Genomic DNA, 24575 nt, shown 5'->3' with positions numbered 1-24575 from the left:
TTCTCTTTAAGCGTAGTCCCTTCATCAGCTGGTTTGGACGAAGCAGCTCCAGCAGAGGATGATGGAGCAGGAGCTACCAACACCAAAGCCTTCAACAGAGTGGTTGAACTTTTCTGAGAAGTCCAAATAAACTATCAACACATAGAAAAGTTTCAAGTATGGAAAGATATGCTTATGAGTAAACCAATTTAATTACCTTCCTCCTGACGATGAGAGGGGCATCATTAGCATCATCCTCCAAAATGGGAGACGCTGAAATTGGCCATTTGTGGCTTGCGGCACTTTTAGCTGCAGTGGGCTTGGCAGGAAGAGAAGTCGATGGATGGGCAGATTGTTTAGCACGAGCAGAGGAAGAGGGACTCCTAATGGACACAGGAGTGACCAAAACAGGAGAGGTGGAAGAAATGTTTGGCTGGTCCAGTGAATGGAAAGCACGATTGGCATCGGTCGCAAACAATCCGCGCTTCATTGACAGCCAGAGTCGTTGAAAAAGGGAATGGATGGCACGGCTAGGATTGAAAGGGGCTAATGAAAAGCTACTCATCAAGAAAATATTGCGAGCATTTATAGCCTCTGCCTCTGCCTTATTAATGGTGTGGAAGCAGTCTATCAAATTCCTTGAATAGCAAGGGGGAACGGACCGAGTTTGGCCAAAACCAAGTTGGCGAGCAAAAAATTGGGGAGCATATATTTCTACCCCAGCTTTGGCATTGGTCCCAGTCAAAATATCATGGAACAACTCCCTCCTGGTCAAAAACCCAGTCAAAATATCATGGAACAACTCCCTCTCGGTCAAAAACTAAATCTAAATGAACAGAGAGGTACTTGCACTATCCATAGTAGATGGAGGTTGCACATAATCCGAAGTGAAAAAGGGAGGAAAAGGAAAGAAGGAAGAGATTAAATCCAAAGTATAAAAGAATGAAAAAATGTCACTTCTAGACATATTTATAGGAGTCAGGGGATCAATGGCTAGCCCATAGCAGCTAGAAGAAGGACTAGACAAAGATGGAGCACCAAGCGATGGAAAATAGGCTCTCAACCACATTTGAGTGAACCAAAGAGACCCATTACTAGTGGGAACTGCACCATTCTTCAATTGGGATTGAAGAGGAGCCATGCCTCTATAGAGGGCAGTTAAAAAGAAAGAACACAAATTCAGAGGCCTTCCATGCGCCAATTCGTGCGCTATGGGTAAATAGCTCATGGAGGGCTTTATGCTTGGCACACACAAAATGTATTTATAAAGCCAAATCAGAAGAAAAGCCACTCGCTCAGTATGGGAAGGTTCAGCGCTCGAGTAGTTATGAAGGGTTTGCAGGCTTGAATAAGATTCGGTGAGGCCTCTATCAAATTTTGGGGCGACACCAGAAATCAAAATACCAAAGAAAATGGTATCGCCCAAGGGTGGCAGATTTACTAAGGCCCCAACATCCCTTAAGGTAATGGACATGGGACCAAGAGGAAAAACAAAAGTATTATACTCAGAAGACCAAAAACTTAAAGCGATTGGAAAAAGTGCTGGGTCAAAAATAGGGGGTTGAAGGGAGATTTCTAACAAATCAGAAATCCTAACATTATCAAAAATTGTCTTAGTAGGACCATGGTTCACAAGGCGAGCATGCCATCTACGAAAAACAACATCAGATTTAGGTCAAGTGCGAATACCTCTTTCGCGAAGTGGCCCTAGCGGCAAAGAATTTAGAAACGGAGGGCCTTGAGTACAAAAGAACAGCTGACCGACCGCCGCTTGTTCGATGGCCTCGGCATTGTTAAATAAAGGACCTAGATAGAACTCATTGAGTTCGACATTGGCCGGTGCAAGGAAGTTCGGAGTTATATATGGCCGAGTAAGGAGTTTCTGAAAGTCTTCAAAACTGAAGGAGTCACCAAACTGGAATTGTGAAGTATCCATTAGGGACGAAATAGAGTTTTTCAGAGTTACATAGCAGAGAAGCAAGGAGATGAACAGTAATATTTCGAGAGAGAAGCGCGAAAAAATGAGGCGTTATTTAATGGTGCAATGAAATGGCGTATTCGGGGGTTATAAGGGTTTGCAAATGTCGCACCTTTTCAGGCTATGGAAGAAAACAATGATTGACATTCTTGGAAATTTTGAATGTTGCTGGGAAACACAAAGTGAATATGGCAAAAATTAATAATTGGTATTAATTCTGCCATATTGGGGGGTAATTGTTGACACACAAAAAGTTCAGCCCAAGTCGAATAGCCCAAGGAATGAACACCATCGTCCAAGCCTGCAAGTCGCCCAAGATCTGAGCGAATGGAGTGCCATGCAGTCGCCCAGAACTGCTACTCTATTCTCGTCCAAACCTTCGAGTCACCCAAGGTCTTAGCAAACATGAAGTGTTGTGATTATCAAGAAGCGCAGTTATCAAAGCAATTATTAAAGCAGCCATATCACGTTCAACGTTTCAAGGAATTCAATTGAAGACGGTTGAACGACAAAGAGTAATGACAGCAGCTAGAAAAGGCAGTTCCATGACAAGTTGGCCATTACGAGGAAAGTGGGCAGTTACAGAACGATCAAGTAATTTTAGGGCGGTTGATCACAAAGAGATCATTCATGGAGTATAAAAGGAAGAAAAGATATAGAGCAAAGGACCCGGAATCAAACACTTTCAAACAGAGAATATGTAACTTTAAATTTCTTAGTTTAGATTTAAACACTTCTTTTTCAGTAACTCGTGTGCTTGCGCCCCTTGGAGGCATTCTGTTTTTATTTTCCAATTGTAAAGTCATCGCCAATAAAAACACTCCTTTTTGGGATTTTGTCTCAAGAGGTTTGTCCCTTACACAATCGTCTGATCCCTTTTTAATTGTTAGCGACTAACCCGCGCGAAACACTAATATTGTTTGCAATGGTGGGAACCATTTCCTGCCTAATACCGGGTAATGACATGTAGCATCTCTTCCTATACTGATTTTATACTGTTATCTGTTGAGAAACAATTACCCAAAATTTTTGATTTCTCATATTGCTGGCTAGGCTTTTTGTTTTGTTCTTTAGTAGAGTGACTAATCAAAGAATGCTAGCATTTCCTCGATTGTTAATCCAATAGTTTTCAAAACTGTATTGATGCATCAGTATGTGAGGAAGTATTTCGATAAATGAGACCAAACTTATTGTGGGCGGTGATCAACTGTCGTTCATTTTTGGGGGAAGATGAAGTTCCTTTTTTTTCCCAATTTTGTTTATTTTTACTTAATTATTTGAATTATTTTATTGTAGAAAGTGTTCATTTACCTTTTTACCACTCACTTAATTTGTCAATTTAAGTCAAAATTTCAATATCGGTGTTGACTTACAGCATTTTGAATGAAATCTGTAATTTGGACTTCGATTACCATTAAAGTGAAAGTTTTGAAATTGCAATCACAAGCATGAAATTTATGGGCTTGTTTGATCCCCATTCTTAGAAAAATGAATTTTTTTATAGTGATTTGACATTATTTCAACCACACGTTTTTCAATAAAATAATATTATACCCAAATTTCGAAACTTTTCCATATTTTTTAACCACACATTTCTCATCAATACACTATTCAAAAAATCATTTTTCCCCTCAAAATAGGGCTCAAACAAGGGCTATATATATTTTACTAAGAACCAAAATCTAATTAGGGTTGTAAGGAATACAATAGTATTTATAATCCACGTTTGGGCTCCATTATTCCACATTTTAATGAGGGGAATGGTAATTTTTTGAAAAATATGTGATTAAAAAGAATGAAAAGTTTTTAAGTTTACTTGTAATATTATTTTATTGAAAAATGTGTAATTGATAAGAAGATAGAAAAAAATAAATTTTAATTTAATGAGGAGCAAACATAGGCATAAACACTTTTTTTACAACACTTCCCTTAAATGACTATTTAAATAACAATTGTCTTATAAAAAATATTGTTTGGTAAATATTAGATGGGACAAAAATACCAAAATGGAAAAAGTGCAAATAATTTGATGTAATAAAATGTTGTTTCGCTAAAACATTGCCAAGAGAATCCAATGGAATAAAACTTGAGCAAAGAAGAAAGAGTACAGTTGCTCCCCCTGATCTCAATGAATGAAAATTCTTGTATCAAACCATCTATATCTTATACGTCAATGTCTTCAATATCACAATTTTGGTGAAGAATGTTTTCATATTATCTTGTATAGTCTCAAGCAATATTATCTTCGTAAGATGATAAATCAACTTTTGATGATTGTAATAGGATGATGATTCAAAAAATAATTCTTATTTTTCTCTTCATGAGTTTCATACTTATAAGAATATTATTTTAAAAATAAATATTTTGTAATTTATGAACATTCATTATACAAAGAATATATCTTGTTAAAAACCTTATTAGGAAAAATCCTAAGGGAAAAATTCAAATGAAAGAAAAATAATACATTATTCCTTTGAATATGTTACAAAAGTTGCTTCATTAAAAATCTTACCAGAAAAATTCAATAAGTCAAAATATTAGTCAGGAAAAAAATTACAACTCTTATTTATTCCTCCATATAATATCAACTGTATTGTATGCTTCGGCCATATTTAATCCTTCAGGTGTTACGTTAATAGTCATACTAGATGAATTGGCTATAATCGAACTTTAAATTTTATGCATCGTTAGGATAACAAGAAATGGACTTGTGATTTCATCTACCCTGATCTTTGTGAAATCCATTATGTAGAGAGTCATGTATTACATATTAGGACTGCATTTATCTTATTTCATTTTCGCATAAGTATACATATTTAAATGTTCAGACTACAAATATAAAAATTTCAAATTTCTCTAGTAAATTTAATTTTACAAGGATTGCATCATTTTATTTGACCAATTATTTTTTCAATTGATATGTTTCAATGAATTTATTTCGATTCCTCGCTATTAAATATATAATGCAATACATCATGTATAAACGTGTTGTCGATGAAATTTTCTTTTCGATTCTTTCTTTTTCATAATCACATAACTTGTTGAGAGTTCTTCAATTTCAATATTTCAAGTATTTGAACCTCTTTTGGGATTTTATAATTAGTTATGTCTATATACTCTCTAATAATATAAGCTTCTCAATTGAACCATCTTTCTTATTTGCTCCTTTTTCTTTCGAGAGATTTTCTCTTTAGAATTGAAAGTCACAACGCTTAAGACGTGCAATTTGTATAATGCTAATGACCTTCATATGAGATGGAATATCTATAGCTTGTATATAGGAATTTATAAATCTCTTATAGGCCAGAAAGTGCATCTTATAATTGAGTTATATGTTATATTGTCAAGTGCAAAGATATAGATAGCACGATATGATGTATTATGTTTTATTTTCAGATACTAATTTGGCTCTTTAATGCTGAGAAGATAGTTCAATCACATTAACGGTCAACAAACTGCATTATAAAATATTACCCATTAGCGATTACTATATTTTATAAAGGTTCAAACTAAACTTGTAGTCTCAGCATTTTTTAATATCCATCTCAGTACACCATGATCGAGCAATTATACATATATTGCACTTTCAAAAATCATTAGATGAAAAATATTAGGTTCTGAGTACAAGTCAATTATAATATAAAGAACTTGATGACGTAATAGTATTTTCTAAATAGAAAATGGAGTACTTTGTTTTTAAAGTAATGATTAAAAAATTGATTAGTTCAAAATTTCGGCTACCCTTGCGCAAGTACGCAAAATGTACAATGATCCGAATAAATTGGACCCAATTAGAATAGGTTTGGTCCACTTGAAAAAAATATAAAAAACATTTTTGAAATTTTCAAATTTTGGTCATTAAAAATGTAAGCTTTTTAATTAAAATGTAGTTTTAATTTTTCAACAAATTATTAAAAATAAAAAAAATTAAGTAATTTTTAAATTCATACACTTTGCGAAAAATATATTTCTTCTTACTAGACTTCTTTCGTTGGGAGGAGGATCTGTTTTCATCTTCCTTACAAACTATGTTCCTCAACCAAGTGTGTTTAGCGGTAGTGGGAAAACTCGAGACGGGATTCAAAAGAATTATTTAAAATTTTCTTATCTTGAACCATGAAAGTTGCTACTTTACTTTGTTGTATCAGCTATTTCAAGATTCTAGCTTTTTTATTTTATTTTTTACATATAAAAAAATATTTTTTATTTTCACTATTTTCGACATAAATCAATTTTTTAGTTCATGGAAGCAATAACAAGAAGTTTCCATAATACATAATTAGCTAAGAAAATTTACATTTTTAAGCCAAAGCTAACTATTGAATTCCAAAAATACTATTGCTTTTTATTTGTTACTTGATTTGTAACCAAATATTCATTTATTACAATTAATATAGAAAAAAATCGTTTGATTTGTAATTCTACTACAAGAATTATGCTTCAACTCATTTGTAATTTTGTACTTGAAGGTATTAATTGGAGAATCAATGCGCTATTAGAAATATTATTGATAAATGTAATTTTGTGATAAAATGTAATTCAAAAAAGCTTTATAATTGTAAAAATAGTTTAAACTTCTAATTTGAATATGTGATTTCTCCACAGAATATAATCTTGAGACTCATTGTTATTTATCTTCTTCAAGTAAGAAAAGAATTTGATGTTGAGTGCTAAGTTGTGTAATGCTCTGCATAACCTACATTGTCATCTAGTAACACTTAAACGTCAACAAAATGTGCTAATGGAACCATTAAGTGTTTGTATCATCTAAAGCAACATTTAAGAAAATATTGTGTTATTTACAATGTCGTGTGTACATTAGATTCTGTGCAAGTCTATGATCTTTGCAACAATCGTGCTACACAGACAAGGTCACGTTGGCCCTGTCCGTCCAAGGAGTTGATGTGACACTCCCCATAGGTGGGGTGCCTGTCCCCTATTCGAACAACATTATTCTCTTTGCAAAGTACTATGACATATATATAATAATTACAAGTCAAAATTTTTACTTGAAAGAAGAATTTTAAAATCTTTTTGTGTATTAGAATCATCTTACTTTTCAAGTATCAAATTCTATATTTTTTTTTATTTTTTTTTGTACTCCAATGGTTTCAGTCATAATCACAATGGAGAAGATTATTATTCACAGTCTAAGTGCCAAAAATTTTGAGTTTTCGAGCCAAAATAGTAGTTCTTGTGCTTTTTCAATTCTAGTGTGTTTTTCCTTATGAATTTTTCACACTTTTTACCATCTTTTCTCTCCCCGAATTGAGACGGGAATTATAGAAAGTTATAGAAGTTGGCAATAATATTATTGTCAATGAACGGGTCAATCGACGAAGTGGTATTAGCTTGAGTTAACATTAGGTTGTAATGACTACACATGCAATTTTCTTCATTGGTGTTTTGTTCTCTAGTTGAAGATCTAGAACAAATATTGGACGGGGTCTCCTTATTCACTATTTTTTTTTTTTTTTTTGGTTGCAAAAATGCACTGATAGTGTTTCTTGTTTAGCTCTCTATAACACACCAAATCTAGATACCTTAGATTTAGGAGTATAATCAGTTAATCCTATTAAAATCTAGAAAGCCATTTAATTTTTCTTTAACAAAATCAACATCATTGACCCGTCATTAACAAACAACCACGGTCTCATCAACAAACTACAATAAGTAACAAATCACCATTTTCACCACGACGGGCAGTAACAATTCGCGTAGATATTACAAATTTGTTTCGCAACGCCCGTGCGATTCTCATGCTCAATTGCTCACTGACATCGTTGCTGTGTTTCCGCCTTGGGCTGCAGCGATCTGCATTTCCAGAAGAGTAGATAGTAAAGAGAGAGACAGATCATCGGCTACGGAGAGAATAGCGATAATTTGTAGCTTCAGTCCGGCATCGGTGTCGACGCTCTCAAGTTGAGAGGTAAGGCGACGAAGAGGGTTGTCTGTTTGAAGGTGAAATCGTGAGGTTGTAGAGAGAGAAATGTAGGTAGGAATAAATTAGGGTTTGAAATTAGATTAGATAGATTAATTAATTTTTATATTTGTTAATTAATTAATAATGGATCTGAATTTTGAAATAGTAAAGTTGACCTCTCATTTTTAAAATGGGATTATTAAATGTCTTAGATTCTGTAATTCCCTCATTTCAAAATGGGATTCGATATGTCAAAAAATGGACTCAAAGTATTGAATCTTATTTGTGATGTGCCATGACAAGTGAACTCTTTAGGCTTGATTATCTATCTTGTTGACCTCAATTGTCCGGATTTATAAATATTTTAATAAAATTAAAAAGTAAGCTATTTTTTTAACAAAAAATAAAAAAAAAATTGGGAAACAATACGTAACTCCTACATATAAGAATCACATTTCACAACTAACAAGCTCTCTAAACATTTTCATAAATAAGGTGATAAATAATAATAATAATAATAATAATAATAATAATAATAATAATTAAATCTACATATTCATCCCCATCCCCATCCTATAAAAAATTACCAAAATTTGAAAACTGAATTACACCACACCCCACGAAACTATCCTACTCTACCCACCCCATACATCTCCAGAAAATTTTCAAAATTTGAAAACTAGAGATTACATCCTATTCCATCCCCATCTCATCCCACCCCATTCCCTGATAGAAAAATCTTCACAAATTAAAAATAGTCTCTCTCTCACTACCCCCATTGCAGAAAAATTTTAAGAAATTGTGGTGGTGGTAGTGGTGCATTGTAGATGACCAGATTTGTAACAAATTGTCTTATTTGTGACTAGATTTATTATTTATTACCATACTTGTGTTATATGTGACTATTTGAGACCAAATTTATCTTTGGTGTAACTGTCTTTGACCATATAATTTATGACTGTATGTAATCAAGTCATTGGCTTATGTTATCTATGAGTACGTGAGATCAAATTTATCTACAGTATGACTAGCTTTGACCAAATTTATTTTCATTATGACTGTCTATGTTCAGGTCAATCTTAACTATGACGATATATTATCAAGTTACAATCGATTACAATTAACACAAAATTGATCACAATCAGACACAATAAATTGGTTATAGATGGTCACCACAAATAAATCAGCACACATCACAGGCCAGCAGCATAATCCACAACCATTAACCACCACCATCACCTCCAATGCACCATCATTACCACCTTCAACTCAAGTTCACGACCATAAATACTACATTAACTTACCTGTGTTATCTGTAATTAATTGTGACCAACTTTATCTTCAATGTGATTGTATGTGACCAAGTTGGTCTAATTTGTGACTGTATGTAACTAAATCACAATAGTTTCAGTTAAACTCAAATCTAGTCACATACAACCACAATGAGGATAGACTTGGTCACACTCGATTGTCGCCAACACCACCCCCACACCGTCAAGGACCAAACGCGCACCATCTCCCCATAACTACATACACCACCAGCAAAAACCATCGCCGCCTACACCACCAACAACAATATATCAAAAAAATCATCGACGCTATATGCCAAAAACCAACAACCATCCCCAAACATTTTCAAAGAAGAAAAATGAAAAATAATATCCATCCTTCCAAACCATGACGACGACAAGTATTTTTGCATTATTCTCAGATTACAAAACTCTAACCATTTTCAAAGAGTAAATCAAAAAGTTAATCTCAAACCACGAGTAGTGACGATGCAACAAAGCATCGCTTCGCATGTCAATTCTTCCCCTCCGAGTACAACGGTAACGAAAAGATGTGGTAGAGAGTGACGTGGAGAAAAAAGATAGAGAGAAGGAAGAGAGTGAAAATCGACCACCAAAAAACCATCATAGCTACGAACAACCACCAACCACAACGCAAAATGACCCATAGCATCCCTAGAAGATCATATTAGAAACTACCCGCAAAGAAACCACCACATCACAATTGCTCGTCTTGTTGCGCGCCCAACATGTGACGTTATGCTGTGCACACCACTGAAGAGAAAGAGTAGTGGAGCTGGGAATGAACTACTAAAAGAGATGGAGAGGAGCTGTCGAAGAGAGGAAGAGAAGAAGAAAGAGAATGGTAAATGGAGAAGAGAGAGAAGACGAGAAAATCATTTAGGGATTTTGTGGTGGGGCGGCATAGGGTGGGATTGCGTGGGTATGTAAATTAATTTAATTTTATAATTTTAATTAATTGGGGTATGAGTTTGATGAATTTTAAAAAATTACAAATCTAAATAAATTTCATGGATTTGAATAGATTTTTACAAATCCCACCAGAATATCATCAAATATGGTAGAATTTCAAAAGATTTGATTATATGTATTTTAAAGCTTGGAATCCATCCAAATCTTTTAAAATTCCGCTTTTAAGTATCAACAAAATCATTATAAAATCACTAGTTATTGAGAATACCTAAATTTTAAAAGATTTCTTTGAATTTCATTAAAATCCATTGAAATTACAACTGACACACCTAAATTTAGAATAATTTTTAAAATCAATCACAATTTCAATTGAGTGCACAACCTCAATTTGCAATTTTTGTTTTAATTTCAGAAGCTGTAATTTACAAATTACATCAAAGAAAAAATTGTTATTATTTTTAAAATTAAAATCTAATTTTAATTCATATCAAAGTGCTTATATAATTTTAAAAAAAAAGTTTAAAAATGACGTGATAAGTGCCTTGGTTTATAGTATTGGTTTCATAGTTATATCCGTATGTTAAGAAACAATCTCATTAGGGAGGTTTTAGTTAAATATTAGAATTTTTAATATATTTTCAAAAGTTGATAAAAGTTGATAAATTATGTAGTTACAAATTTTGATAAAAACTATGAATTTTAACAAAATGTGTAGTTAAAATGAATTTTAAAGAAAATAAATTATAAAAGACTAAAGTTCCATTTGATTCCCATTTTTCTTAAAATGCATTTTTCTCCATCTTTTCTTCAATCACACATTCTTTATTAAAATAATATTATACGTAAATAAAAAAAATTCTTCACTTTTCATCCACACATTCTCCATCAATTTACTATTTAAAAACTCATTTTTCTAGAAAAATGGGTGTCAAACACCCTCTAAATATATTTACACCATAGTTATAGATACCACAATACACATGTAAAATTATCCTTTTAATAACTATACTATGCCCTTGTTTGATTCCCATTATTTGGAAAAAATTAATTCTTCTACAATGTTTTAACATCATTTCAACCACACATTTTTTAATAAAATAATATTACACGCAAATCCAAAATATTTCCTTATTTTTTAACCATACATTTTCCATCAATACACTGTTCAAAAATTTATTTTTCCTCTCAAAACGAGGCTCAAACAAGGGCTATATTTCAATTGCGTGGAAAGTTCATAACCTTTACACGTTATGATATTTATGTCTCAAAATGTTTTCATCATATTCTTACTCTCAAATAAACATAAATTATTTTTGATAATGTTTTCTCTTTAAAATTTTTCTTAAGATAGAGTTAAAAGGTCCATTTGCCCGTTGCATCTTTCAATAATGTTCATAGAAATCCCGCAAGCCTATGGGTTCATTATACAAGTAATAATAGTGATGAGAGAGTGATCGTCTCATGGGATATAAAGCTCAATTCTAGTATATTTAATATATTTAAATTCATGATTGTAGCAAAAGATGATTGGTTCATACCTAACTATGTTTTATAACTTCGAAAGCTATAAAAATTGGTTTTAAATCAAATGTGGATGAACTTATTGAATTTTTGACTCCACTGATCAGCTCCTAGTTCTAATTCTCTACCAATGATTATTAACTCAAATCATGCAATTGTGAAGATCGACAATTTCACTTTTATTTACTATTCTTTTTCAAGATATAATAAACCTGTGATTACCACGAGACAATCATATTCATAATCCGAGTTCATATGATAAACATGCATTGACGTTTGGAATTATTGCACATGATCGCACGCGCCATTAATACTCTTCCTAGTATTTATTATGCGTGTGTTCCACAAAAAGTGTTCCACCTACCGTGAATTTTTTCAATATTAAAACAATGTAATAATGCATATCAATGGAATCACAATGCAAAAGTTAAGCTGAAAACACATAGTCTTGAATTAAAAACTAAGAATCAAATAGCTTTGTCGTCCATCAAATACTAGAAAATTTAGCATAACATATTAATGTAAGATTTCCAAAGAAAATAAAGGAAAGTTATCACCCGAATGATTAAACTATTAAGAAAATCTAAAATTCTTCGATTAAAGCCTTCAATTCCGAATCCAAGGATGAATTCTTCATTTTTCATGTAAGTTATCTTTATTTTCTCCCAAAATTCGACTCTCAATATGATGAAAGATAGGTCTTTCACGTCGTGGACAGCTTATGACATAAATAAGATGCCAAAAGATTGCGTACCTAAAGTTTTCAAAACAAATTTTTTTCCTGAATTGAACCATGTTTAAGCATGGTTCATTTGGTGTGTAAATACAATACACGTGATTTGTTCTAAAATGTAACTTTTGTAACCTTACGCACGCAAGGTCTACCCCCATGCTTATGCATAGTACAAATTGATTCCTGAACTTTCTCACGTATGTGTTTTGATCATTTTCCAAATTTTCTCATCCCATTGATTTCTCTTCAATTCCAGCTGACTCTTGATATTCTCAAATCTTCGTTTTGCAACCAAACTCAACTTTTGAAGTATTGCATTTTAGTCCCCAAACTTTGTATTTGATTCGATTGAACCCATTTTTCTCACTTATTTTCCTTCTTCCCGCCTCTTTCATCGATTGTTACCTACAAACAATATATACGTAAAATCAAGCCATATTTCATATAATTCATTACTAATCAAATTTAACGGTTTAAATAAGTGTATTTTACTTATCAAATAAACAAAATAAAAGGCGATTAACGATTACCCATTGATTTCTCTTCAATTCCAGCTGACTCTTGATATTCTCAAATCTTCGTTTTGCAACCAAACTCAACTTTTGAAGTATTGCATTTTAGTCCCCAAACTTTGTATTTGATTCGATTGAACCCATTTTTCTCACTTATTTTCCTTCTTCCCGCCTCTTTCATCGATTGTTACCTACAAACAATATATACGTAAAATCAAGCCATATTTCATATAATTCATTACTAATCAAATTTAACGGTTTAAATAAGTGTATTTTACTTATCAAATAAACAAAATAAAAGGCGATTAACGATTAATTCTCATTTTAAAATATGTTAATAATATTTTTGGACGAAAATCATGACAATATTTTCTGATTAATAAAATATTAAAAAAAGATTGTGAATAAAAAAATAATTAAGGTTATAAATATGATAATGAATGAACCGGCCTTTGTCTCCTCATCGTTAATTTGTACGGACCGATTTGGATACAGGTGGGCTGGACAAACCCGCCACTTGTTTCCTTTTCGAAGGAAGGTTTGTTTATCTTTCCAAACGAATTGAAAGAGGGTTTATTCCCATAAAATCAACACAAAAAATCACTGTTTTTCCAGGGAAATATTATTAGCCTCAAGTAACAATAAGTTTCCTATAAATCTACGGTATGCTTTTCTATCCCCCTAAGTTAATCGATTTGCTATTTTTTTGGGGTCTTGGAACGCCGATAAAGCAAATATTAGGTTTTCCGTTTACTGTTCATTAGATTTCTAAGTTGAATTTATACTTAAATTTGGCGCGTCTTGCAGTTTGCGGAAACGTTAGGGTTCTCGAAAATTGTTTGGGTAATTGGGACGCCGATAAATCGAAGGGTTTCTATTTAATTATATCAGGGGGTGTTTATGGAAGAGTCAAAACATAAATCTAGAAGCGAAGGTTATGAAAAAGAAGAATCGAAGAGGAGTCACGGTGACGGTGATGATAGAGCTCGTGGAAAAGAGAGAAATGGTGAGAGGCAAAGAGAGAAGGGGAGGGAGAGGGAGAAGAGTGTTGATGATAAATATAGGGACAAAGAAAAGCACAAGGAGAGTCACAAAGAGAAGGACCGGAAAAAGGACAGAGATAAGGCCAAATACAGAGAGAGGGATAGGGAAGATCGAGAGAGGGAAAGGGAGAGGGAGAAGGAAAAGCGGAGGGAAAGAGAGAGAGCGCGGGAGGAAAGAGAGAGGAAGAAGGAAAGGGAGAGAGAAAGAGAGAGGGAGAGGGAGAGGGAGAGGGAGGAGAGGGATCAAGAAAGAGAAAGAGAAAGGAGGGAGAGATACAGGGAAGATAGGGAGAGGGAGGAGAAGGAGAGGGAGAAAACAAGAGAGCGGGGGAGACGCCGTGAAATGGTTCGGGCACACAGTAGTGGTGATGATGATGATGATTTTATGGACCGTGAGAGAAAAAGGCGTAGGAGAGAGGATGATAATAAGAACAAGGATCGCGAGCTAAGCATCAAGTCCAATAGGCGCAAGAATGATCGTGAAGGCAGTAGCCCTCCAAAACGGGGAGACGCAGACTCAACAGGCAGGAAAGAGAAGAGTTGGGAAGAAGAGTTGGCTGAAGAACAAGTGAGATTGGATGAGGAGATGGAAAAGAGGAGGAGGAGAGTACAGGAATGGCAGGAACTACGAAGGAAGGAGAAATCTGAGAGGGAAAAACTTGGAATTACCACAAATGTGGATGAACCAAAGTCTGGTAAGACATGGACCCTGGAAGGGGAATCTGATGAAGAAGAAGCTGGCTTTGAGGGGAAAACTGACATGGATGTTGACGAGTCTGGAGCTGCCAAGCCTATGGATGAGGATGGGAATGGCTTGTCCCTTGACTTCAAGAATGAGTTTGCATCTGCTTTTGAGAATGGAGGTGGCAATGCTGTTGAGGATGATGAAATTGATCCATTAGATGCTTTCATGGATTCTATGGTATTGCCTGAAGTTGAGAAGCTGAATGACCTTGCCCCTTCTGCTTCCACAGATACACGTCAAATGGTTGATAAATATAGTGAGCTCAATGGGGAACATCCTAAAAAGAAAGGTGCTAGTAAATTGATGGGAAGAATCATCCCTGGGGAAAATTCTGATTCAGATTCTGGGGATGTTGAGAACGATGAAGATACTCTGGAGGATGAAGATGATGAAGAGTTCATGAAACGGGTGAAGAAAACGAAAGTTGAGAAACTATCAATTGTTGATCATTCTAAAATCGAATATCCTCCCTTCCGTAAGAATTTCTATATTGAAGTTAAGGAAATCTTGAGAATGACTTCTCAAGAGTTGTCTGCTTATAGGAAAGAACTGGAACTGAAGATACATGGAAAGGATGTTCCAAAGCCTGTCAAGACCTGGCATCAGACTGGATTAACAACAAAAATATTGGAGACAATAAAGAAGCTAAATTATGAAAAGCCTATGCCGATTCAAGCACAGGCGCTGCCAGTAATTATGAGTGGTCGAGACTGCATTGGTATTGCAAAGACTGGCTCGGGCAAAACTCTAGCATTTGTGTTGCCAATGTTGAGACATATAAAGGACCAGCCCCCGTTGATGCCTGGTGACGGTCCTATTGGGCTTATAATGGCTCCTACAAGAGAACTTGTCCAGCAAATCCACAGTGACATCAAGAAATTTACGAAGGTCATGGGTCTCAGCTGTGTGCCTGTATATGGAGGTTCTGGTGTTGCCCAGCAGATTAGTGACTTGAAACGAGGGACTGAGATTGTTGTTTGTACCCCTGGTAGGATGATTGATATACTTTGTACCAGTGCTGGGAAGATTACGAATCTGCGTCGGGTCACTTACTTGGTCATGGATGAAGCTGATCGAATGTTTGATATGGGTTTTGAACCTCAGATCACAAGAATTGTCCAAAATACACGACCAGATCGTCAAACTGTACTCTTTTCTGCCACTTTCCCTCGTCAAGTTGAAATTCTGGCTCGCAAAGTGTTGGACAAACCTGTCGAGATACAGGTAGGTGGGAGGAGTGTTGTTAACAAGGACATAAACCAATTGGTTGAGTTAAGACCAGAAAGTGATAGGTTCCTCAGACTGTTAGAATTATTGGGAGAATGGTATGAGAAGGGAAAAATATTGATATTTGTTCACACACAGGAGAAATGTGATGCTTTATTCAGAGATTTACTTAGGCATGGATATCCGTGCCTCTCACTTCACGGGGCAAAGGATCAGACTGACCGTGAATCCACTATATCTGATTTCAAAGCTAATGTGTGCAATTTACTGATTGCAACAAGTGTTGCTGCAAGAGGTTTGGACGTAAAAGAGCTCGAATTAGTTATCAACTTTGATGTTCCGAATCATTATGAGGACTATGTTCATCGTGTTGGTCGGACCGGTCGAGCTGGTCGGAAAGGCTGTGCTATTACATTTATATCTGAGGAAGAAGCAAGATATGCACCAGATCTTCTGAAAGCCCTTGAATTATCTGAGCAAGTTATTCCCGCTGACTTGAAAGCTCTGGCTGATGGCTTTATGGCGAAGGTGAATCAGGGGCTTGAGCAGGCTCATGGGACTGGTTATGGTGGTAGTGGTTTTAAGTTCAATGAAGAGGAGGATGAAGTTAGGAGAGCCGCAAAGAAAGCACAGGCAAAAGAATATGGATTTGAAGAGGATAAATCAGATTCAGAAGATGAAGATGAAGGAATCAGAAAGGCAGGAGGGGAAATTTCTCACCAAGCTGTCCTTGCTCAGGCTGCTGCTTTAGCTGCTGCCTCCAAAGTGAGTGCGGCCTCTACTATGACACCAATCTCAGCTGCTCAGCTAAATCCCAATTGTGCATTACCTGTTTCCTTGCCTGGTGTACTTGGTTTAACAATACCAGGTATAGCCACAGCTGTCCCAGGGACTGGACTACCAGTTGGCAGTGGCGATGCGGCAGCTAGGGCAGCGGCACTGGCAGCTGCCATGAATTTGCAGCATAACTTAGCAAAGATTCGGGCTGATGCTATGCCTGAACATTATGAGGCAGAATTGGAGATAAATGATTTTCCACAAAATGCTCGTTGGAAGGTGACCCACAAGGAAACTTTAGGTCCAATCTCTGAATGGACTGGGGCTGCCATCACAACTAGAGGTCAGTATTATGCACCTGGCAGGATTCCAGGACCTGGGGAACGGAAGCTGTATTTGTTCATTGAGGGTCCTACTGAGCAATCTGTCAAGAGGGCAAAAGCTGAACTTAAACGTGCCTTGGAGGAAATCACAATGCAAGCTTCATCACTTCCTAGTTCAGCGCAACCTGGCCGATATTCGGTTCTTTAATCGCAAGTCTTGCATTATTAGATGCTGATTAGTATCATTTTTTGCTTTATTGTACTGCAGTTTGGGCATATTATTACCAATTTCATTATGTGTTAGATGTCTTATTTTCCAGATCCTTTATGAGAATGAGACTGGTCATTTGTTTCTTATAGACAGAGACGCTCATTGGAATTTTGTTGTGCACACGGTATCTGGAGGCTATTGAATGCTCGGAGTAATCTGCTGAGGTTAATCTGCTTTCACCTCTTATATTAGTCATATATTCATATCAATTCAAACCTACACACACACAAACATGAAACGTGTATTTATTAGATAGCAGAAGATGGAAATGGATCCAGAGCAGACTTGTTAAGGGTACAAGAGCAATTCTCGCAGATGCTGACCCCCAAAATCAGAGCTATGCTGGCATGTTTGTATCTCTTCTTGGCATCATCCTATTCTATACTGTCGTTCTCATGTTCCCCAATTTTGTTCAGAAGGTTCCAAATTAATTTGTTTTCACTTTTGTTTGCATGGTTTATTGAATTTGATGTTATTTGTGTAACTGAGTAATTGGGTGTTAAATCTTATTTTTGTTTTCCTAATTGGGCCTTTTGAATTAATTTTTCTGTTTATTATTCATAGGTTTATCATTTATATGTGAAACTTGTTCTTCATATATCTTCTTAATGATATTTCTTTTTTCTTATATAATCGAATGGTGAAGCCTGGTCTAGCGACTGATTAAAAAAGAATAATATACTGCTAGATGCCCAGATGGCAAAGCTTAGTGACTGTGATACTGGTGAAACTGAAAACCCGAGGTACATTTCGTAACAAGTAGACCGTACTTGAAATTGAAAAAAGCTGTCTCTGACATGCATAATATCTTATTTGTAGGCAAAGGGAGAAGGCTCCAAATCATGGTAAGTTACTACTTTCCATTTGAAATAATACTCTGTGCACTGTATGCACGATTATCAACTGTCTCCCCTTAATGTTGATACCAGAAAATTAACAAAAGAAAGATTGCTGCTAGGTTCTTAATCTGCAAATGAAGTGCATTTTCTCTTCTTCTTGACCTATGCTTGAAACATTCATTTCATAGTTCCCTTCCAATAGAAAATTTACTTGTTGAGTGGTTTTATATGAATAATATTATCTAGCACCTGTAGTACTGAACACCAGTTTAGGTGTCAGTATATCGTAGGTCTTATTAAATGGGTCATAATTCCTTATATTTAGTCCTTGTTTGATCTCCATTATTTTCAAAATATATTTTTCTTTCTTTTTTTTAACCATACTTTCTTTAATAAAATAAATTACATATCCAAATATTTTTCTTATATTTTAACCTTACATTCTCCATCAGTCAATTATTTTAAAATACATTCATAGTCAAAACTGGGGCTCAAACAGGTGCTTAATTGAACTTATAATTTAATGTGACTAGTGCTACTATCTGGAGTTGTGTTAACACCAGTTTTGCTAAATAGCATTACTCTTTTCATATCGAACAAAATAGTACATTATTGGTCGCTTATACTTCAAATATATATCTCTAGTTTTTCTCTTCATGGCGACAATCTACAAAATGGGGAATGAAATCCAGTTGTGTCTACTAGAAGTGCCTTAACTGACTAATTTGATTGTGATTTAAGCTCTTGTTTGGACTCCATTAAAATTAAATTTTGGGGAAAAAAGTATTTTGGAATGGTGATTTTTTTAAGAATCTGTGGTTAAAAAGGAAGAAAATGTTATGAATGTACGTGCCTTAACTGACTAATTTGATTGTGGTTTAAGCCCTTGTTTGGACTCCATTAAAATTAAATTTTGGGGAAAAAAGTATTTTGGAATGGTGATTTTTTTAAGAATGTGTGGTTAAAAACGAAGAAAATGTTATGAATGTATGTGTATTATTATTTTATTGGAGAATGTGTAATTGAAAAGAAGAGTGCAAAACGTATTTTGAATAAAATATAGCCCAAACAGGGTGTAAATGCAGTCACGCAATATGCTTAGAAGGAAAGCACGAGGAGCAGAAAGGGGTTATGGCATGTTTGGTATAATGGATTAGACTACGTTGAGTGGTGTTATGGAAGAAAAAATAAAGTTAAAAGTTTGTTTGATTGTAACCTTGAAAGGTAATTCAGTGGTCGGACCTTAGGTTTGCTCTTCAATGATTATCAGTTCGAGTCCCCTCAGAGCCATTGAAGTGAGTATTTCACTATAAATTTCAGGGTCCCATTGAATTAGTCAAAGTGCGCGTAAGTTAATCTAAACACCCACTATCATAAATAAAAAAATAAATAAAGAAAGCTTTTTGATTGTAAATTTAGTATAATTCAATAGTATGTACCAAATATGATCTACCAGCTTGTACTTTGTTTTTTTTTTTTTTTTATGACAGGGGAACCCGCAATCAATATCCTTCAGGTGTGCACTGAGTAAACCCTCAGGCTGACGTAATAGCCTACAAACTACGCTAACCAGGTAAATCGCACTAGGCAAGTCCGGTGTGACAAACTCGATTGAAAAAATGCTGGTAGGGAAAATCGAATTCATGACCAAAAGTCTTCGCGCTTACCTATTTCACCAACTCGACCACCCCATAAGGGGCATTTGTACCTTGTTTTATGTTTATGCAATCCTCTTTTGTTTATTTTTATGGAGCTGGGTTTGGTTTGGAAGAGCATAATATCTTGATTTGCGTAGGATGTTAAGATTCAATGCCTAAATTGCTGAAGGAAATATCTCATGTTAAAATCTGTGAAATACCAACGCATGATGCATTAAAGTCCGGATGGACTCATCCAACTCGTCTATCTCGCCCGATCCATTGAGTTGGCGGTTTGGTGGTGTTGACATACAACTTTGACTGTAAAATTATTTTGGCAGGGCTAAAATATTAATTTTAATAAATTTAAAAGAAGGAATTATCTCAAATCATTCTTGATCTACCAATCAGATTGTGAAATATAATTTAGTAAGGGTAAAATATAAAGTTTTAATTAAATTTAAAAAGAAAAAAGTACCACGCATTCTTGATCTACCACTTTGGATCTAAAATTATTTTAGTCTATGTTTGGTCTTCAATTTTTAGAATTGGTTTTTTTTTTTTTAATTTATTTTCAACCAGTTTATTGGATCTATAACTTTTATTAATTTTTCAATTAAAATTTACCAAAATATAATATTCAACTAAGTCAAGTACGTGCCTATGCACATTAGAAAGCATGAAAAATATAGGAAATTGGGCCCCCGTTTGACCCCTTTTTTTTGTAAATGAAAATGGGTAGAATAAAATTTTTTTGAAAATTGAGTGGTTGAAAATAGTAGACAATAAAATAAAATGGAATGGAATGAAATGTAATGAGGGCCAAACGTGGGCTTTGATATTTGCCTGAATTTCAAATTCTTCATCTTTATTTTGGCAAGGACTAAAGTCACTTTTTTGACTGAGAACATTTTATTTGAAGTGAAATAAAAAAAAGAAATTTTAAAATAATAATATTCTTTGTTGGGAAAAAAAAGATGACAGAAACTAACTACAATATTATATTAAATAAGTGAACAAGGTGAACAAAACGCCCGTCTAGCTCAGTCGGTAGAGCGCAAGGCTCTTAACCTTGTGGTCGTGGGTTCGAGCCCCACGGTGGGCGTCTTTAATTTTATCTATTTTTTGCTCTCTTCTCTTTCCACTTTCCAATCGTATTTTTGGGGCCTATTAAAAGTTAGTCCACTACTGTTTTGGACAATCTCAATCAGGGCCGTTCTTCTAGTTTTCGGGCCAGCTATTAGTTTCTTGTTCTTTAGGGCCTGTTTGGGCCCGATTTTTTCACCCAAAAAATTGATTTTTTAATCGTTATTTTACTATTTCAACTGTCATATTTGACTTTTTCTCTCACAGGTGGACCCCACTTTTTTCCTAACGGTCAAAAAATTAATTCTCAAAATTACTCCCAAACAGGCTCTTAATCGAAAAACTAGGACCAGTCTGTATTTCCCCTTAAATGTTAGGATCTGAAAAATTAGGCCGCCTTCTCATTTATTGATATTTTCTGGTTTTTATTCATGTGAGAGAGAACTGTCTCAATGGATCAAAATCAACAAGGGTTTTTAGATTACAATTCTAGTTAGCTTTTCAATTGAATTTCAATTCAAAAATAACAACTATACGTCTATTCCACGAAAATTCAGGAAATATCAAAAAATCACAATTCTGGTTGATTTTCGAACAAGTTTGTAAGCACCAATTTTTTCCTTTGTTTAATCTCGTAGTTCCTTAAAAGAATTCATTTTTAAGTTGCATTTTTCATTTAGGTTAGAAATTTCAACTTTCCCTAGAGCCGTTATTCTTCGAATATACTGCTAAGATTTAGAACATCGTCAAGGCTACTGTTACCGCAACTTCTCTAAAAAATGGTAGATTCCCAATAATTTATTTCATCTAGCCCGTCTTCAAGGCAACAACACTAGCCTCGGGCACATCCTTCAAAAGCAGAACATTAAAGACCATCGAATGGCATGGACTATAGTAAGAAATATGACCAATTTAGTAGTTCAATCATAGCGAAACAACACAAATCCGACCGTCTAAAATCCAATCCATCAATTTACAACGTGGGTAATGGACGTTTATCATTTATCATACGCAAATATTAGCGGTATATAGAAACGTCAAATTTACAGTAAAAAATAACTTTAAACTAATAAGATGGCTCTAACTAAATTCAGGGAGTGTCTCAATAATATTTAAAATTAGAAAAAGATTACCCTTCATTGATTGTCTCCATAATTTTTGTAAATAGGAGATTGCTATCGTATATTGTCATATACGGTAAAACCTCGATGGATAAATGTTCGATAAATTAACAATCTTGCTTACATAATAAAATTCTTTGATCCGACTTGGACAAGTATAATAAATAAAAAAATGCACTAAATGTAAAAGATAATAATTTTCAAAGATCCTTTAAGACCAAGAGAATATATAAAATAATAACTACTTAAATATATAAAAATTCATACAAATACAAATTAATTAATTTTTAATTTGACAACATTTTTTTTTCAATTCCTTTTTTCCCCCCTCAAAATATGCATCTAAGTCTTTTACTTTTTCTTTACACTCAAATTAAACTTAACTTCTTCCCTATTTTTTTGCAATACATCTACTGCATTGGGTAAAGTCATTTGTACATTCATTTATTACACTATTGTTGACATTTGCTGTATAGTCAATAAATAATTGGTTGAAAAAACTATTTTTTTGAACTGTCCAATTGAATATGCTATATGACAGGTTAATCATGATGCACAAAAAGCATGATTGTACTACATTTGGTATTTTATTTTATTTTTCATTTTGTACAAAAAAAAAATTATTTAAAGTTATGACTGTTGAAATGTCTCTTTTATAGAAATAGCTAGTAAAACACAACTATCACCCGAATCATGATCTTTACGTGTATTGAGTACCCGTTGAATGATATCTTCATTAGTAGTAGATTCCATCATAACGTTATTTTTGCTAGAATAGTTTAAAAGATGCTTGAAATCCATTGCATTTCTATAGCATATATGTATTATGGCAATATATAATACAAGTTAAAAAAAAAATCTATATTAATAAATTTTCATTTATCCATAAATTAATAATCTCTTTAAATTAATAATTTTTCTTGATCCCTATATTATAATTTTATAGAAGTTTCATTATACTTTCTTAAATTTGCTCTTTTATAAAATTTGAAACTATTATAAGTGGTAAGTTTATTAGTGAACGAAAATTATACCCTTGCAATCTTGGAAATTCTTACAGTTGTATCCCTGATTCTTCTTATAAATATAGGAATCTAGTTTTTAATAAAATAAACACATACCTATTGACTTCTTTCTATTTTCTTCTCTTTTCATAATACGTTATCGACATGAAAGTTTAATTCTTCAAAGTTTAGTAAACGTGGTAATCTTTTTTAAATATAATTATTTATCACGTGTATCAAAATTAATTTTATAATATGTAATACGTTTATCAATTCTTGCTCATCTATCAATGTGAATATTTTTATAAACGTAAATTCTATCTCGTCCATCAATTCTACCAAATTTCTACATATGCATTAAACTTGTCATGTGAAGAATTTGGTTCCAACTCAGTTAACATGCATCTTGCCATTGTCATGAATTCTGTCGCCGTATTGATTGCATTTTCCAATTTGCTTTTGTACCTAGAAATCAATTTACTCACCTGGAAGTCAAGCATAATTGTGTGTGTAAATGTGTATGCATAACTAATTATTTTTCGGCAAAATGAATTATATTATTATTATTATTATTATTATTATTATTATTATTATTATTATTATTATTATTATGACTGAAGTCAAATTTGCCTTTCTTATGGAATTCACGTTAAATTATGCCTTCATTATGAAATTCACGTTATGTTTGGAATTTTCCTTTTTCTAATTCTACATTTAAGTAAACATAGATGCTTACTTTTTAAATTGATGATTTATCATATTGTTGTATACCGGGTACCACAACATTATAATTAATATTTTAAAAAATATTAATTGTATATCTATTTATTATAAAAAGTTTATTTTTGCTCCTAAAATAACAAAATATTATAATTAATATTTTTGAAACATATTACTTGCTCGTGAAGAGCATGAATTATAATTTTGAATATTCGAGAAGAACATTGACATGTTACCCTTGAAGAAGCAATAGTAAATAAACGTACTTCCTGAAGTACCACATGTTTCAAAGAACATATTATTTAATATTAGTGTTTGTCCATGAAGGAAAATACGCAACTTATGTCATGTTGATATTGACTACTTGATTATGTATTATATAATATTTATTCATATTTTTCGAAACTAATTGTATTTTCTTTATTGTATAGTTAATCGAATGTCAAATATCACAAAATTTGAATTTGCTGCAATTGATATATTTGGCAAAAATTATTTGTTATAAGTACTTAATGCTGATATTCATCTTGTCTCAAAAGATTTGAGAGAAATAATAAAAGAAAAACAAAGAATACCTACAAGATCGTGCAAAAGTAGTCATCTTCCTTCGTCATATTTTCACGATGGATTGAAAATTGAATATCTTACTACTAAAGATCTACGGATTCTTTGAAAGAACTAACTGAAAGATTTGATCATCGGAGGATTATAGTTCTCTCCAAAACTCGCTAAGAGTGGATGTATCTTCGTTTGCAAAACTTCAAAACTATTAGCAAGTACAATTTTGAATTATTCAGAATATGTTCAATATTAACTTTGTGTGAAAAATAAATCATTGATAAGATATGTTGGAGAAGCGTTTTCCACCTTTCACTCCTCAAATGTACTTCTGCAACAACAATATCTTGAGCATA

General features: G+C 33.7%; 1 protein-coding gene and 1 non-coding gene across 5 annotated transcripts; both read left to right on the top strand.

The window, feature by feature from the left end:
* Nucleotides 1-13336: 13336 nt before the first annotated feature.
* On the top strand, nt 13337-19841 carry LOC111396913 (DEAD-box ATP-dependent RNA helicase 42-like). 4 transcript variants are annotated; one of them, XM_023023522.1, is made up of 6 exons: nt 13337-13531; nt 13676-17418; nt 17507-17603; nt 17901-17997; nt 18074-18099; nt 19584-19841. In XM_023023522.1, the coding sequence occupies exon 2, from the start codon at nt 13769-13771 to the stop codon at nt 17189-17191; it is 3423 nt and encodes a 1140-aa protein (XP_022879290.1). In that variant the 5' UTR covers nt 13337-13531; nt 13676-13768; the 3' UTR covers nt 17192-17418; nt 17507-17603; nt 17901-17997; nt 18074-18099; nt 19584-19841. The 4 variants fall into 4 exon arrangements, with proteins under 4 accessions (XP_022879290.1, XP_022879291.1, XP_022879288.1 ...); XM_023023523.1 differs by having other exon boundaries at nt 17507-17673; nt 17943-17997; XM_023023520.1 differs by having other exon boundaries at nt 17507-17673.
* Nucleotides 19842-20762: 921 nt separating this feature from the next.
* On the top strand, nt 20763-20835 carry TRNAK-CUU. The gene has a single exon. It is a non-coding gene; the product is annotated as a tRNA-Lys (tRNA).
* The last annotated feature ends 3740 nt before the right edge of the window (nt 20836-24575 follow it).

The sequence above is a fragment of the Olea europaea genome, chromosome 7 (assembly GCF_002742605.1).
Source record: "Olea europaea var. sylvestris chromosome 7, O_europaea_v1, whole genome shotgun sequence".
NCBI classification, from domain to species: domain Eukaryota; kingdom Viridiplantae; phylum Streptophyta; class Magnoliopsida; order Lamiales; family Oleaceae; genus Olea; species Olea europaea.
This window is presented reverse-complemented; position numbering and strand designations above follow the sequence as displayed.